This window comes from Urtica dioica, chromosome 12 (genome assembly GCF_054948205.1).
Source record: "Urtica dioica subsp. dioica isolate 48M chromosome 12, U.dioica_male_clone48M_v1_H2, whole genome shotgun sequence".
Lineage (NCBI taxonomy): Eukaryota > Viridiplantae > Streptophyta > Magnoliopsida > Rosales > Urticaceae > Urtica > Urtica dioica.
In genome coordinates this window covers 17,368,121-17,385,107 of record NC_142767.1, presented here as the reverse complement: position 1 = coordinate 17,385,107, position 16,987 = coordinate 17,368,121, and the positions used below count along the sequence as shown (strand labels likewise).

Sequence of the window (16,987 nt, the reverse complement as noted above, 5' to 3'; positions counted from 1 at the left end):
GGAGCCATGATTCGGTCAAGAGATAGAGGTCCGAGGGTGGTCAATCGCGATGAAGACGGAGGTTGAGGGCTCATTGAGTGAGAGACATGAAAATTATGAGACATGGACGATTAATAAAATGTATAAATCGATTAATAAGATGTATAAAACATTATTAATTACTATACGATTTTTAATACAATATTGCTCGATACCGTGGTTTTTCGAGCTTAAAAAAATATAAAGATTAGAAAAGAGAAGTAATTTGCTCATATATATATATATATATATATATATATATATATAATTGAGTAATCGAATAACCATTATCTTGTAATTGAAAAAAAAACATTTCCTAGGAAAAAAATAATAATTTATTGCTTTATTTTATTTCTCGATAAATTATAATTGAATATTATATCTAGGTCTTTTATTGAAAGAATATAGTGGATGTAACTAACTTAGGGATTCTTGATAATTAAATTAAGCTTTATATTTAATCATCCAAAAATCCGACATTGATCTTTTGATCTCCAAAATTTCAGGAAAGATGCTTAGCCCATTGAAGTGGACATATTGCAACTTTAACATAAAGGTTATTTGTTTCAATAGATATCAACTAGTTCGCTCGAGCAAATAATAGAACAAATATATTTTTTCGGGACTTAGTTAAGATGTTGATGCAGGCGGAAGCTAAAGGCGAGGTGATAATTTCGATTGTTGTTTCGGCGCACGAATACCCAACCAAAACTCTTCCAAGTCGTTGTTGATTCGTCGAACGAATGCCAAAACTCGGGCAACAAAATTCGAATTCAAAGAAAACGAAAATTGGAATTTTTTTTGTGAAATATTTATTTCATTAAACTGCCTCCCCAAGTCTGAAAACGAGGAATAAATACAAACCAAAAGAGAAACCGAAAAGGCAAAGAAAACCAAAAGACAAGAAAGCGAAAAGTCACACAATTAACACATTACATTAAACTCGAATTAAGTGCAGTAAATGGCGTTTTTAGGAGCCGAAAATTTGTTGCCGACAGACTTGAAAACGGTTGTTGCCAATAGCAAAACTGATGCTCGAGTCAACCGGTGCGCTCCTTCAAAGTCGTGCGTGCTTGGAACATTTCTCAAATCGTTCCAGAAACGTCAAAGCGTGTTCGATGTGGGGCTGGACTGCATCAGATGTTTAAGTAGTATGTATGACTTGTATATATTAGTGGCTATGAAGGCGGACGGAACAATTTTTGCGGTTAGATTGTTCTCGATGATGGCCACGGCAACTTTGTAGGTGGAGCTAAAGACAGTTTAAGGAGCGTGTAGGTGGGCTCGTGAGGCGGATATTGTCTTGGCGTGGCTTGCTCTGACTCGTCCAAATGTCCGGACTGGACCCTTATCGGAGCTCTTGACGAATGTAATACTCTTTTTTTTGTAAAGCTTTTCTTTGTCTTGGTTATCTAGACTTTTGAATGAAGCTGCTCACTTGGCTTCTAAGTGGGTGACAAAAACTCATTATTTTGGCACCATCTCAATGCAGGAGTTCGCTGTGATTACTGAGATGACTTAGAGTTTTATGAAGTAGCTTATTTTCGATAAAAAAAAGACTTGTATATATTAGTTATTGTATTTATCAGACCATCGTATTTTGTAGTACTTTAGTATTAGTTTTGTAATAGTTGATGTAAAACTCTGCGACTAATGATGACGTGTACATGAAGGCTTCTACGTCTACTTCAAGTTAGCTGAGGGTTTAATTGTAATTCACTAATACCTGGTATATAAAGGTATTTTGAAAATTGGGATCGAGAAACAAAGAAGAAGAAGATTGTAGATTCTAAGGTTGGGAAACACGAGAGAAAATGAGAGGAAGCAATTGAATCAATCTTTGATCAATTGTTTGAGCATGCTTATTGTACTGTGTTGTACTTGTGTTAGAATCGTCTTTCTGGTAAATCTTTGGACGATTCTGAGAGAACTGTCTGGATTAGGTCTTTTTTATGACCGAACTAGGGTAAATCGCCTTGTGTTTGTGTGCCGTGATTCGTGTTCTTCCATTGTTGTCAAGATTTCGCACAGAAGATCAACAAGTTTCTATGACACGTGTACAAATTTTACATTCTCGTACTTAAGTTAATTTTTTTATAATTTTATTTTGATATTATATTTCATCACTCTAATAATTAATTTTTAAAAAAATACAAATACACGCGACTTATCGCATCTGTATTCTCTGTCGTCATTTGGTGAGAGATTATTTTCGTATCCTGATTTTGAGGTATAGACGCAATTTATCATGTATGTGACTTGTCGCATCGAATTAATTTAGCAACGGTCATGATTTATCGCATCGAATTAATTTTAGACAAGGATCTTAAGATGTGGTTAGTGTCGTGTCTGTTTGAGAAACATACACAACTTTCAAAGCTTTTGACGGATAAAATGTGTCTAAACCCTTTTTGTTATATTTTATGAGATAATTCGTGTATAGACTATACAGCTATTTATAACAAAAACACAAATTCAAACTAGCTGTTGGAGTTACCTGGGCATAAAAAGTGGATAATCACTCAAGCTCCTCCAATCCAAGGAAAAAAACTAAAAAAAAAAAACAAAAAAATAAATAATAACATTCAAGAAGCTTCTATACAGCAGCGGGATTAGGAATTCAGGTTCACCTATTGTGGGCATGCATTTGCCAGCGTGATTTTACTACAATAACCCTTTAGCATTACTTCGGATTTTAATATTTTACATAAACGTTGTTAATGTTCATGAACTTAAGGTAAACAAATTCGGAGAAAATTAATTTATCTAAAAATATAAAGTTGACCAAAATTATCTAAGCAATTCGTGAGATTTCAGCTAATGTGAGTTCTATTTGGCCTACTCCAAATACTAGAACAACTCCTTGTTTGTAACTATTTAATTAAGCACATAATGATATGTAATTGTACTTGGTGTAAGCATTGTTCGGGTAATATAAAGATTAATTTTGAATCATAATATAGTGATTAATTAAGGACGCCTAAACAAGGTGTCTTTGGAAATATAATTACACCACACATACCACGTAACCAAGTGAGAGCTGAAAGATTAGAACAAATTACTTCTCTTTTATAATCTTTATTGTTTAAGCTCGGAGCGCGTATTAACTATTAATGTTTTATACATCATCTAACGCTCATTAATGTTTTATACAAAACTCGCATCACACCATTGGATATAAATTAATGCCAATGGTATCAGACGGCCATAATGCAACCACTACCAGTGTTTGAAAAAAACTCTTTTGCAACATAAACACAAACCTCGCCATTTTTGGCAATAAGAGTAGGACCACCAAATGGAATCACACTCGCGATCCTCACCGTCGGATCGTCGCGAAACCGAGACCAGTCAAACCATCAACGCTCCATCGGACGGCCAAGATAGGCGAGTGGTCGATACGCGCGCGTCGGGAAATGACAACACGGAAAATAGACTGAGAAAATCAGAGAGGTTATGATACATTTTCGCGCTCTTTGATTTAGTGTCGCGACACGCTGAGTCCACTCGGTGTTTGCTTTTTCAGTTTTCCGAAAATGAGTCCTTCATGAGACGACCTTCATGCTTTTCTACTCTGCACAAATATTCCGTTTTCTGATCGCTCCTCCAAAGTAAATAAATAGCCTCGTTTTCCTTCGTTTTCTTTTTCTTACTCTCAGAAGCGAGAAACAAACGCGCACACACACAAGGAAAAGGACGAGCAAATTTCTTTTCAACTAGGAGCTTTTGAGAAAATCGACTGTAATGTATGTGCTTCTCGGTCATGGTTATATTTTATTATTTTTTTTATTTATTTACTTTTGCATGTTCATTCGTAAGAAAGGTTTTTTTTTTTTTTTGCACTGATTAGAGATATAAGATCGTAATTTATGTGTTTCTCGTCTTTCATTTTAGTTTTAGGTTTTTTTTTTTTGCGTGATCATCTGTAAGAAAGGCGTTTCTGGTTTCAAAAAGAAAATTATGAGTTTGTGTTTTTTTTTTTTTTTTTTTTTTATAGAACTTTTAAGTATTTAGAGAATCGATCGGGATGTATGTGAATCTCGGCATTGTTTTTAAAATTTTGAATTTCATTTTATTTTCGCTTGATTATCATCTGAGTAAACGGGGTTTCTTGTTGCAAAGAGGTGATTCTGGTTTTGTGTGTTCTTCGTCTTTCTTTTTGGCTGAATTTTAAGTGTTTATTTTTTTTTTTCCACTCATTGCTACAAGTGTAATCCAACATGAAACCTGTATTGCATGCTTGTTTATTTTAAGTGGCGCTGAACTAAAAGAGAAGAAAAGAAGAATAAATTGTTAGTAATAAGAACTTTTCCTCTCATGCTTTTTGTAACTCTTTCTTTTGCTTTTTTGCATTCCTCTTTAATTGGGTTGGTATAGTTAAATTCTTGAGCAGAGATACTAATTTTCCACGTTGACGAATCCATATATGTTTCTATTTCTTTTCCTTACAAGTGACTTCTTTGTCTTGATCTCTGAAATTTATTCGTCAAAGTAAAAGAATTATATGAGTAATCAGTTTATATGAAGGGAAAAAAGGGAGAGAAAAGAATCTCGGCCATTTTAAGCTTAACTGTTGAATTTCTTAACTACAGCCCTCTTTAACTTTTGACCACTTAAGAAAAATTATGCAATCAGTCCAAAATATAGTTGTGTGTAGAAGAAAACCATATAAACCTCATAAGTTTTTTAATTAAATTTTTACATATATAACATATAAAACAAAACCATCATAAGGGGATGAGGAACAGAACTAAAATCTAATTTTTTTTTACTGTTTGGGTTTTGCTTTGCCATTTTTGGCCCGTAACTCTTATGCTTAATAGTTTATCTTTTTTGGAATAGAAGATATTACAACCTCTTTCTCACAAGTGAACTGTTTCTTTGAAGAAGAAGAAGAAGAGGAAGGAAGATCAGAATGGGCGCTGGAAGAAAAACGCATACTTTCACATTACCAGAAAAGTCTGTCGCAGAAAAATATGAAACTCACGGGCACGGCTCATCAACAGTCTACTGTCCTCCCATTTTCAGGAATCTGAAGAAAAGCGATCTCGGCGGAGTTATTTTCGGCTGCACAAATAGCACCGTGCAAGAGTGTCGCAACAGAAAGTTATTCGGTTCGTCTGTTTCATCTTCAATCTCCATGCCTTTTTTTTTGGACACCATATATTGTGAATCTTCTTAACTTTTTTTTTTTTTTTTCTCCTCTCACTTGATTAGGATTACCAAGTACACATTTTTCGTATGTGAAGAACATAGGCCCTGGTTTACCATTGTTTTTGTTCAACTACACTGAGAAGTTTCTCTACGGAATCTTCGAGGCCGTGAGCGACGGACAGTTTAAAATCGAGCCGAGAGCTTGGACTGGGAATGAGCGTGAAATTACCCTGTATCCTGCACAAGTATAAACTGATTTTTTCCTCACTGTTTTTGTTGTTATCTTTTTAACTAATAATTTTTCTAAATGCCTGAGATTTTTTTATTTTTAAATTAAGGTGAAGATTGGAATCAAGGATCAATGCCCGGCGCTGCCCGAAATACAGTTCAAGCAAATAATTAAAGACAACTACTACGAGGAAAAGCACTTTCACTTTGAGCTTGATCGGGCTCAGACACAGAAGCTAATCGCTTTGTTTAGGACTTCCAAAACGACTGCAAGTACTTCGGTACCACAATATACACATACGGTGAAGCCGGAGCCTAAGCCCAGAGCTATTCCTCCGCCGAACACTCTTGGCTTTGCACATCCTGGCAGGAACAGAAACGGAAATCACACCTCTGGTTGGGGCACTTATGATGCCAAAGACCTCGCGGAGAAAGTGGCGGTTAGTGTACTTCTCGAAGACAAAGTTGGAGAAGTCAAGCGTCGGAATCCGTGCCCTCCGACTTGGTCTTCAGTATTGTTCAAGACTGAAAAGAGAAGTCCGGATGTGAACATTTCGGTCCCGCGCAGTTCTGATCATGCTGCTTTGGGATGGGTATCCGATCCTGTTTCAGACAATGCGGTAAATAATTCTTCAAAAGCTTCTTTAGACGAGTCGGAGAAAAACCGGGCGGGACATTTGGGCGCGGGGCAGAGCAATGGAGCTTTGAATTCCTTCAACCCAATTGTCGGAAGTTCCTCTTCTTCTCACAAGGCTTCACATGCTAAGGCCACGTCTAGTAGTTCAGAGTCGAATACAGATTGCAGCTCTGAAGATTTAGATAGTGAAAACCGCCCTTTGGAAGTCACAGAAGAAAGATCAAATCTCTTGGAATCCAAGTCTTTTGATATTTGCTCTATCGTGAGCCAGGTAATTGACTTTCCGCGTTATACGCTTAAGCTTTATGATTTATTCTCCGTTCATAATTATGTTTAACTTGGTATTGCTGTGCATGAATGACTAAAAGCTGGTTGGTGAAGTTGGCAAGCTGAAATTGTCTCATCGCGAACAACAGAAGAATATTTCTAAGTTGGAGCAGGATGTGGTATGGTGCTTGTGAAACTCTTGTATTTTATGATATGTTTTGAAGTTTATGTAGCTTAGTTAGCAAGTCATGGTGCTTTTTTTTCATTTTGATCATTTGTGCAGGTAAGGTCGAGACTCGAGATTCAGTGTTTGAAAGGTAAATGGGAGGGAGTTGATGGCCAGCTGATCGAAAAGACTGGGAGTCTCAAGGAAGAACCAGAATCGACCGACGATCAGACACTTGGTAGCTCTATTATTGTAGTTGGAGGACACGACGGTTCTTCGTATTTGAAAAGTACGGAGTGCTATGTTCCTTCTATAGACCTCACGGAACCCCGTTGTCCCATGCGTGTCTTACTCAAACATTCCTCTGCCACAAAGTTGAGGGACGAGATTTATCTTCTAGGCGGTGGAATCAATCAAGCCTGGCACGATGAAGGTATTTACTTCCATTCGACTTTTGCTTCGCATTTTCCATTTTTTTTATGCAGGACTTTTGCAGATTCGAGATATCTGACTTTGTTTTTCTGTTCTTGGGGTGATATGAAGTTGAATCATATAACCCATTTAGCGACAAGTGGACCAGTTTTCCTTCGTTGAGACGAAAAAAAGGAAACCTAGCAAGTGTTTCATTCAATGACAAGATTTATGCTATCGGCGGTAGCGATGGCGATGAATGTTTCTCTGAGGTGGATATGTATCTTCTGGATTATGGTTCGTGGACTTCTTCCAAACCGATGCTGCAACAGGTATTTTGTCCGTTTAGTGAATATATATTCAGCTGCATATCCTGAATGGCATTTTTACCAGCTGAGCACATTTTGAAACAGATTTTTTAACTTATAAATGTTTGATAAAATTGCAAAGTTTACCTTTCCCAGTACTCGGAATTTTTTTTTTTTTTTTTTTTTGAATGTTTCTGACTATTTATCCCGATGCATTTTAATTTCACCCTGGAGAATCTTTTTTTTGTCAGAGGATTTCTCACGGCGCTGCGGAAATCAATGGGGCGATGTATGTTGTCGGAGGATTTGATCGAAATGTCTACCTAAGGTACTATCACCTTCTGATTGGTGGTCCTTTTCGTAATTCCTTCCTATATTTATTTTGTAGATGAATAGTCAGTTATTCTTTTTCTAGAGGCAGTCACTCAATAATAATATCTGTTAGTTGCATGCAACCTTTCCTCTCAGACCATATTCATAACACCTTAACAAAAATACATTCCCTCAATGTCTCAGCTCAGTGGAGCGGTTCGATCCAAGAGAACGTTCATGGACGAGACTCGAGAGCATGCCAACCAGTAGGGCCTGCCATTCTCTGGTTGTGCTCAACGAAAAGCTGTGAGTTTTATATTTCATGTCTCACTAGTTAGAATAACAATATGTGTATGTGGTTGGTGAAATGAATATCAAACTGTTTGTTATAGGTTTGCTGTGGGAGGGTATGATGGGAATAAATCTGTGTCGACGGTCGATATTTTCGATCCTCGTAGAGGCTCGTGGATGGCTGGAGAGCCCATGAATGATTGTCGGCTCTACGCCACCGCTGTTGTGGTCGAAGATCGAATTTATGCCCTCGGTGGCATGACAGACAATCGTGACTTCCTCAACACAGTATGCCCTTTTTTTTTCCCATGTAAAAATTAGTTATATCTTTTTTTTTTTTTAATAATAGCGATTTCATGAAAATGGAGTTTGTTGCATTGCTTCATTTTTCAGGTGGAGTACTACAAAGAAGGGCATGGATGGGAAGCCACTAAGTTGAAAGGCATAGGCAAAAGGTTGTACTTCTCTGCCATTGCCTTGTAATGAATCTTGGAAGAAGAGGGCTTTTTTTTTCTTTTTTTTAATAACAGCTAGCTGGGATGGTGGTTAATCTTTTGTTAATAATAATAATATGTATATACTATGGTTACAATTGCAGGCTTTATATCACTTCCAAGAATGACTTAACTGCAAACAGTGGCTAATCGGCACATGAGAAAAACGTACTCGTTAATCAACTAGTAGTAATTATATTATAAGATATATCGCTTAAAATGTAATAGTGACTAAAAAGGAATCGATTTCATATAATTTGCTAATACTGGCACGAGTACTTGTGACTTATGTGGTGCTTTGTTTATCAAGTTATAAGACTTAATATTATTATTGCTATTATTAAAGAGAAATTTGATCTTTTATAAGTGGTTTGATTTTATAAAAAAAAAATAATAATAATAATAATAAGTGGTCTGATTTTGAGTTCTATCTCAGTCTAAAATTCTAAAATTGCGAAATTAAATTAAACTTAATTTGACAGCATACTCTTAAAAATAGGCATACTCTATATTTGACTACACAATTAAGTTTATAAACTTTGAAGTAAATGTCAAAATTACGTACATTTCTTCAAAGTTTATAAACTTATTCGTGGGGACATTTCCTTACTAGGACTAAATTAAGGCAAAATTTCATTTTCCTATTTTTTTTCAAAAATTTACCAAACTAGGACTAATAAAAAAAAAAATTTGTTTTTTCGATGAGATGAACGGGAAAATAGAAAGAAAGAGAAAAAATAAGAGATTTTATTGGAGAAGATTGTAAGTTGGTAATTAGTATGATGGTATAATAGGTAGATTTTTGTGTATCTCTCATTTGACTTTTGTTTGACCGGTCCTAGTTTGGTAAATTTTTGAAAAAAATAGGAAAATGGAATTTTGCCTTAATTTAGTCCACCTTTTGGCAATTTTCCTTCAGTAAACGAACTGGATGGGACAATTTTGCATTGTTGACATAGAAACCGTAATTTGATACATTATTAAACTGAAATTCCCCCTTGTTAAATTCATTAGAAACTTGGGCATATGTTAAAAAAAATAAAAAATAAAAAATAAAAGTAAAAATCCTGTCCATGTATGGGGCCCATAGTAATGCTTTTGATAAATTATTTGTTATGGATGCCAAATATTTTTGAGTGACCAGAAAACAACATAAATAACAAAATCAATTACACCAGCGTCCCAATAAACAACACAGGTACATAAAAAAAAAAAGATAAAATAAAACTAAAAAAAAGGAATGAAAATGACTCTAGAACTGGGAAAGCCTCAAAGATCTGCAAGCAACTAGAATACTATTGGAGAGTAACTTCACCTGATACCATGAAATGATGGCAGGACAGCAATAAGAGGTTCTCCGTAACCAACAGCCTCTGTTAACAGAATGAGATTTACGACTTAATTAAGCACGTATTTGTTAAAGATCTGAACCTACCATAGCCCTTCATATAAATGACACAAAAACTGATGGCAAATTTTGGCTCATCATACTCAGTGAATTCTTTGATTTTATCTTTTAGGGTAGAAGATGAAATACAATTCCCAAATAAAAAACCCAACATCAGAGAGAATAATGCATACAAAAGCATAGCTGTTTGTTTTTCACTAACCTCCATCGGCAAAGAGGAGCTTCAGAACTTCACCACCGACATCGGTCTGCTCATCATAATAAGAGCATGTCATCATGAGATAGGTTCGAGGTCTATTCTATTTCTAACACTAGAAAAACACACATCGGAGGTGAAGATAGAAACCATACCTTCACCGGAAGTTCAGTGCCGAATTGATCCACGTATCCAATTACTTGTCCCTCTTTAATTAGATCTCCCTGGAAATCCCAAATCAAGAAGACGAAAAAAAAAACCCGATTCAGACTCGCAAGTTATCTCGGTCAAATTTACATCAGATATACCTCTTTACAGATGGGTGGTAGCCTTTTTCCTTTCAGCTTTCTTCCCCTTCGGAATGATCCGACCTGAAAACGAAAATAACCGATTGCAGATATAGCAATCAATATTCTTACGCAGCACACGGAAATGAAGTGAAGGGTTCTTCAAACAGCCAGAAGAGAGTTTACCGTTGGAGAAGGAACGAGTACATAAGCATTAGATCCAGAAGCTTCCAAGGCCGCCAACTTCGATGAATTGACCAGAGAGGTGTTTGCGAACGGGCTTGATTTTGGAGGAGAAGCTTTGGGAGGCGATGGCTGTGGCGGAGAAGGAGAAGAGTCAACCATCGGTTTGGATGGAATCGGAGGTGGTGACATTGGCGAGATGTTGGACATAGGTGCTATGGTAGCTCCGATGTTTCGCTTCATATGCATTTCAAACCCTCCAACCTATTATTACAAAATAATAATAAAAAAAACCCGGCTGATCAAGGATAATGGAGTGTATAACAAGAAAGTGGTTCTGAATTTTAGGTTCTTAAGAGGTGTTTCGTAATTACTTGGGTATATTTACTCTCATGAAAGTACTTACTTAAAACTTGCAGGACTTTTTGCATGCAAATAACTTCCACAGTAAATTTTGGTTTCTTAATAAGACTTTCGAGGCTTACCTTCAATTTCAATTCGGCAATCTCTGTCTCGTCACAGACCTCTAGCATCAATGCCTTGTGATTCAAAACAATAATAGTAAGTCAAATGTACCGTAGTAAAGATATCACTTCAATTGTATTGAAAATATAATTATGAACACACACAATTATCACCACGACTACAGGATAAATATGATAGCTGAATATAGTCGGAGTTAACAATTGCTAGAAAATGTTTATAATATGTCTAGGTTAGGATTATATTCATATTAATGCGTTTGAACGAAATTAGTTGTGATAATGGTCGTGGTAAAAAATAGATAAATGTTGATCCTGAAAAGTATACTTACTTCAAATCCGCTGGGAAAAGTTGCACTTGATGGAGTTTTCTCCAACGAACCTTGCAGAGCTGAATCTGATACAACAAATAATCACGAGCATGAATGGGGTTGAAAAATATACGAAATAAATAAAAGGCTAATCATGGAACAACATATATTAGATTAGATTAGAGAATCAATGGAAAAAAAAAAACAAATAAACACAAATCAAAACAACAGATTAAATATGAGTAGATGCCATTGAAAGCATTATTCCTATTTAATCAGTCCCCATAGTTCCACACACCACAACAACATCCTCAAAGGAAAAAAAGTATTAGCAAAGCAAACGAACATCGAACTTCACAATTTCAGTCAAACATGATTTAAGCCGGAACAAAAAACCCCCCCAACTATTCAAGATAAATATGAATATGAATCTGAGTTTGAAAATCACAGTAACCTCACCATTGGACTCATCAATCTTCTTAGGCTCGGATGTCTTCACACATGATACAATAAGTCCCTTCTGCCTTTTCTGAGAATAGGTTAATTTGCGACTCGTAGACAAGCTTGAAGCGCCAAATCTACTTGGTTTAAGGGGTCTCGTTTGCACAATAGTCCCAACCGAACCTGATTGTTCAAAGTCCCACGAGACATAATACATAAATAAATATTAGGCAAGCTCATCTTTGCTTAGACAACTCAAAGTTAAGCTCAGCGGATTACCGACACCTGAAAGTGCACGTCTACAACAGCTTCAAAGAACAGTATCTAACATTCGAGTTTTAAGATTTTTTGTTGGTTCGAAATGGAAAGTAATAAAAAAAATGAAAACTATTTAATGAGGCATGTAAACTATTTTCGATCGAAAATTCTATGTCAAGCGTGTAAATTCGAATCACATTAAGATGGAATGACCTGAGATTTTGCAACTCTTTATTGAAGTCAATCAATTCAATCACATACGTAAAAAATAAATTAAAAGAGACGTTAATCACATACACTCAATTAGAATTTCAGATCCATTAGCTTAAAAAAAAAAAAGAAGCCACGTTATCCATCAACACAAGTGAAAGATCCAAATAAAACGCAAATGAAGATCATAGGAACTAAAATCTAGAACCTATGTCCCTAGAACTTGATTCTAACGAAAGAAAATATTCAAAAGAGAAAAAAGAAACGTTCACTTCAATCCTCCGAAGAAGAAGCTTGCCAGCAAATTGAGAACCAAAATATAAATCACGAACCTTGCAGGAAAGTCCGTACTTTCCCTCCAAATTTCATAGTCGTAAACCGAACATCTAAGCTAAAAACCCACTGAAACCTCGTCGATAAAACGATACAGTATTACTCAGATCGGTTGAGATATCGATGAGTGACTTACAGTGAAAGGATCGGAGAACTGCAGAGGAATCCATGAGAGACGCGAATCAGAGAGAAATGTCAGATGCGAAGAACCGAAATGTATTTATATATGAGAGAGAGGGAGAGAGTTGGGGTTGGTTTAAGCGCAGTTGGGTTCGTCTTTGTAATATCCGCCTAATTCACTCACTCATCAGTTTCTCCGTTTCTCTACGGACACCTCCTTTGCTATCGTGCGCATATTAAAAAAAAAAACACATATTTATGTTACATTCTAAGTTTATGATTTTGTCAATTAAAACGGATTATATTATATACAAGTATTTGTTTGTTGTAACTAACTTATTTTTTTTACCTCATTTTAAAAATTTAGTTTAAATTTGAAGTAAATAATTCACATATTTTCGTAAGTACAGTTATTCTATTGTGAAAAAGAGTTAAGTTAATTTACTTTTACAGTTAATTTAATTTGCTGCGAAGTTAGTTTGATTTAATATGTAATTAATTTAATTTTACTTTTCCAATTAATTTTATTAACTTCAAAGTTAATTTAATTTTCTGTTTAGGTTAATTTAATTTATTATCGGTCCAAATTTTCTCCATCATCGAGTCCAAACAGCCTTCGCCGATTTCGGATTAGAACTTTGCCGTTTTGTTTTGTGAGATAAGCACCATTTTCAAATGATTTTATTCACAAACAACGTGAAGGTTTGAAGAATTAACAGACCTTATTTGACAAGATACAAACATGGATTTCAATATTATCTCACTGTTTAATACATCAGAAAATACCCTCAGGCCTAGTTTTGCAGCAGAGAGAGGCGAACCAAGGCGACATCGGAGAAATCTTTTGCTCTCTGAGGGGAGCAAATGGTCGAAGCTTCCTCCGACGAAGCCAGAAGTCTCATTGAACGCTTGGGATTCAAATTCATCGGAATCGAGTGTCGTAAGATCGCGATCAACGTCACCGACGACGAGGACGACCGTCGACCAGAGGAGCGAGATCCGAGTCCAAAGCGTGAGTCGGATTTGGATTTGTGGCCATAGATGAACCTCGCGACGGCTCTGGCGGCAGAGAGGCAGTCCGATCCGGGGGAGGAGATTCGGTGGCAGCGGGGAGGAACTGATGAGGCTACTAAAGGATTCGGAGAAGTGCGGCGGAGAGGTGGGTGAGGAGGTGAGTAGTTTTGCGTGTGTGTTTCAATATGGGAGATAAGAGGGCTATATTACTGATTGTAAAATTATGGTGGGCTATATTCACAATAAAAACAAACTTTGACTACTTTACAAAATGTTGATGTTGGCTAATAGGTTAACTCACCCTATATATACTAATTTTTTTAAGAATAAGTTGATAGATTTTGTATTATATATTTTTTTTGTTTAAGAAATATTAAAAAAATTTATTATCTAAACACTCTTTGATTCAGTTTAGTGAAATCAGGAATCCAAAAAAAATAAGGTCATAGATGATTAATATATTTTCCTTATCTGGGGCGCTGCTTGGGGATTCACAACGGAAGATACCTTATCAAACGGTGCGTCGTATGGAAAAAGTATGAGACAAACGACATTGTGAAGTGGCTGTCCTCTATTGGGAATTTTATTGACACTTCATCTGCTTTGTATATGTTTTTTTATCAGAATTGATTTTTGGCACGATTTACGACTCAAAACGATCCACTCACGTGTTGACACGTGGCAATGAACTGCCACGTGTCAACACGTGAGTGGATCGTTTTGAATCGTAAATCGTGCCGAATAGCTTTACTCTTTTTTTATTGAAGAGAAAGACTGAAAACTTTTTATTACTTCTCAACAAGGAAAGCATGGCCAATACAAGGAGGAGTCTCAAACCAAGTAGCGATAAAACATGAGTGTAAATTACAATGAGATAACTGATGTGCCACTCTATTTCAACAAAGCAAAACCTTGAATCAGAATCCTTGGTTAATGGAACAATGTCTTCGACAACGAAGCCTTCTTCGCTGGCTGTAAAATCTCGGCGTTGTAGAAAACGAAATCGCAGTCTTGAAATCGGATTTTTATATCCACTTTTTATCGCATACCCGCCTTTCTTTCCAAAATGCTCTCTCGCCATAGAGAGAGGATGTTGTCCTCTTCAAAAGGATGAGAAAGGATCCCGAATAAGTTTCGCATTCCATTTCCCGTGAGTCTAAAATAAGCTCGTTGATTGTGGAGTTTATGTTAAGTCTGCGGGGATTGGACTTTGAAACTCGTAGGTGAGAGAATCCATCTATCCTAATATCCGAGAGATTTTCAGTTTTTCCAATGAACCGTTTCTTATCGTTCTCTTGCCCCACCAGAAATCCGCACAAGCCCCCTCAATTTCCTCGTGAATTCCGATCGGCACCTTAAATGAGCTCATACATGTGGGAATTGATTGAATCACAGACTTTATGAGCCCGATTTAGAGAAGATCATTTTGTAGAGGCGATTATTTTCGACATTCCAGTAAAATGATGGTTTGGCATTGTCTATAAATTTTACCGTTTTATTGCAGTCCTCCCAAGAGGAGTTCGATACTAACCTTAAAACACTTTATAATATATTGTTTATCAATTCTAAGTTAATCCGAAAACAAAAAATTACTAATGACAGAGTGAGAGCCATAAGATAAAAACTTAGTCAAATAAGTTTGGAATCGAACTCCGGAGCTGCCATGAAATACAGCGAAGCTTTACTGTTCATCTTCAGCTTCCTGGCCCGCCATGACTTGCTTGCTTTGTGGCCACATCAGAGTTCAAAAGCATCATTTCTTTGCACATCTTGATCAAACTCTCTGTGCATTTCAATAGTTTCAGAAACGAAACTTAAAGAAGAAATAGATTGCAAGTCAAGTATACTTCAAAACGCGCAATCAGGAAGAAAAAAAATAACAAAAGAAAAAGGAAGTCACTGCATACTCGGGAGTTGGAATCATAAATCTTCTGCTATATGCATCGAATTCCCAAATCATCTATAGATTTAATTAACACAGAACCGCACCTTCAATTTCCAGTTCTACTACCATTGTACTCCAAATACCCAAATCAAATTACATAAAAAAAAAGTGAGAAAAAATATATTGATACAAACAGTGGCCAAAAGAACTAAGTTTCTCTCAATCAGGAGGAATTACAAGTCTCTCCGAACAAATTAGGTTCAGACTTCAGATCCGAATCAAAACAATCCCTAATTCCTCAATCCAAAACCGCCGAAATAATAAACAATTTAAATTTTTCTTCAACTTCCATTTCACTACACGCGGGCGGCGAAGGACGGCGCGGCAGCCGAAGCGGCGGCGCCGCCAAGGAACGAGAGGAATCCGGCGTTCGCCGGCTCCTGATCGTCGAGGAAAAGATCCTCGGGAGCCCTAAACGCGCCGTGAGCGCAAACGAGAGCGAATCCAACGCTGAGAGCGGAGATCAGAAGCGATCCGACGCTGGAGACGAAGACGACGAGGACGGTAACGACGACGAGTCCGATGAGCGTCTCGGCGTCGGAGAATGTCCGGCCGAAGAGAACCAGCGGCTGATCGGCGGGCCTGAAGAGGTAGAGGAAGGCCCAGGCGGAGAGGAGCGAAGCGAGGACGATGAGAGAGAAGGGATGGGTGATGAGAGAGAGGCACACGACGAGGGCGACCAAGGTGGCGTAGTTGACTCGGAAGTAGGTCAGATTCTTGCGGATCCGGGAGACGGCGTCGGAGACGGAGTCCGGCCGGGACATGGCGGAGCGGTCCACGAGCTCGAGCCACGGGCGGCGCTGCGCGAGGCCGCCGCGGACGGTGGCGGAGAGGCGCGAGACGAACGTGCGGAAGGCGGGGTTGGAGACCGGTGCGGTCGAGGCGGCGGCGCCGGAGGAGGCCGTGGGCTGGGCGTTCGAGATCGGGAGTGTCGGTGGAGACGCCATGGATGATGGGTTACGTGGTGGAGGAGAGAGAACGTGTGGGGTTTTTGAGTTAGAGAGAGAGAGGGAGAGAACTGTATATTTGTTAAAAAGTCAATTCTAGAATTAATAGCAGCGAAATGAAAGGGGACTATAGACGGTGGTGAGTTGAAAACGGCGTCGTATTTACGAGGGTAAGGACAATCGTAAAAATGCCTTATGTTTTTCTTTAACAACAATTACCGAAAATGGTAAATTTCCCTCTTCATATTTTCTTCTTTAGAAATGTCGGACATTTATAAGTTAAAAAAAAAAGGTAATCTTCTTCATTTCTCAGGATAACTGTGTAGTAAACGACAAGATAACCATAACCTCAGTCGTTGAGAAATTAGTAAGACACTTAGTCATAATTGCACAAAATATACAAAATAGTCCTAAAAACTAATTGTGTAACAAAATAGTCAAAATCTTAAGTTTTCAACAAAATAATCAAAGTTATTGTCAAATATTTTTATTGATGCTATGATTAACATTTTTAACTATTTATAGAAGTGATTTGTTACTTTCAAAAACCTTAATCACATGATACT

The 16,987-nt window shown here is 37.2% G+C and overlaps 3 protein-coding genes across 4 annotated transcripts; 1 reads left to right on the top strand and 2 right to left on the bottom strand.

The window, feature by feature from the left end:
• The first annotated feature begins 3,615 nt into the window (after positions 1 to 3,615).
• LOC149379712 (uncharacterized) lies at positions 3,616 to 8,625 on the top strand. Of its 2 annotated transcripts, XM_089603616.1 has the most exons (12): positions 3,616 to 3,764; positions 4,909 to 5,132; positions 5,236 to 5,417; positions 5,511 to 6,308; positions 6,406 to 6,483; positions 6,588 to 6,903; positions 7,014 to 7,213; positions 7,441 to 7,517; positions 7,706 to 7,807; positions 7,894 to 8,080; positions 8,186 to 8,247; positions 8,391 to 8,625. In XM_089603616.1, exons 2-12 carry the CDS (start codon positions 4,934 to 4,936, stop codon positions 8,434 to 8,436), a joined length of 2,247 nt encoding a protein of 748 aa, XP_089459742.1. In that variant the 5' UTR covers positions 3,616 to 3,764; positions 4,909 to 4,933; the 3' UTR covers positions 8,437 to 8,625. The 2 variants fall into 2 exon arrangements, with proteins under 2 accessions (XP_089459742.1, XP_089459741.1); XM_089603615.1 differs by lacking the exon at positions 3,616 to 3,764 and having other exon boundaries at positions 4,672 to 5,132.
• A 737-nt stretch (positions 8,626 to 9,362) lies between these two features.
• Positions 9,363 to 12,765, bottom strand: LOC149379711 (biotin/lipoyl attachment domain-containing protein). Its single transcript, XM_089603221.1, has 9 exons — positions 12,532 to 12,765; positions 11,613 to 11,777; positions 11,175 to 11,239; positions 10,846 to 10,899; positions 10,364 to 10,624; positions 10,199 to 10,261; positions 10,046 to 10,114; positions 9,897 to 9,942; positions 9,363 to 9,659 (listed from the first exon to the last, which is right to left on the bottom strand). Exons 1-9 carry the CDS (start codon positions 12,563 to 12,565, stop codon positions 9,598 to 9,600), a joined length of 819 nt encoding a protein of 272 aa, XP_089459347.1. The 5' UTR covers positions 12,566 to 12,765; the 3' UTR covers positions 9,363 to 9,597.
• A 2,648-nt stretch (positions 12,766 to 15,413) lies between these two features.
• LOC149379710 (PRA1 family protein B1-like) lies at positions 15,414 to 16,510 on the bottom strand. The gene has a single exon (XM_089603795.1). The coding sequence runs from the start codon at positions 16,419 to 16,421 to the stop codon at positions 15,771 to 15,773; it is 651 nt and encodes a 216-aa protein (XP_089459921.1). The 5' UTR covers positions 16,422 to 16,510; the 3' UTR covers positions 15,414 to 15,770.
• Positions 16,511 to 16,987: the final 477 nt, after the last annotated feature.

What these genes read in the sequence shown, in the direction of transcription:
- LOC149379712 (XM_089603616.1), top strand. Translation starts at nt 4,934, where the DNA reads ATGGGCGCTGGAAGAAAAACGCATACTTTCACATTACCAGAAAAGTCT. An exon ending in TCGCAACAGAAAGTTATTCG is followed by an intron (nt 5,133 to 5,235) that starts GTTCGTCTGTTT and finishes TCACTTGATTAG; the next exon opens with GATTACCAAGTACACATTTT. An exon ending in TTACCCTGTATCCTGCACAA is followed by an intron (nt 5,418 to 5,510) that starts GTATAAACTGAT and finishes TTTTAAATTAAG; the next exon opens with GTGAAGATTGGAATCAAGGA.
- LOC149379710 (XM_089603795.1), bottom strand. Translation starts at nt 16,421, where the DNA reads ATGGCGTCTCCACCGACACTCCCGATCTCGAACGCCCAGCCCACGGCC.
- LOC149379711 (XM_089603221.1), bottom strand. Translation starts at nt 12,565, where the DNA reads ATGGATTCCTCTGCAGTTCTCCGATCCTTTCACT. An exon ending in TTGCCGAATTGAAATTGAAG is followed by an intron (nt 10,625 to 10,845) that starts GTAAGCCTCGAA and finishes TTGTAATAATAG; the next exon opens with GTTGGAGGGTTTGAAATGCA. An exon ending in GCACTGAACTTCCGGTGAAG is followed by an intron (nt 9,943 to 10,045) that starts GTATGGTTTCTA and finishes TATGATGAGCAG; the next exon opens with ACCGATGTCGGTGGTGAAGT.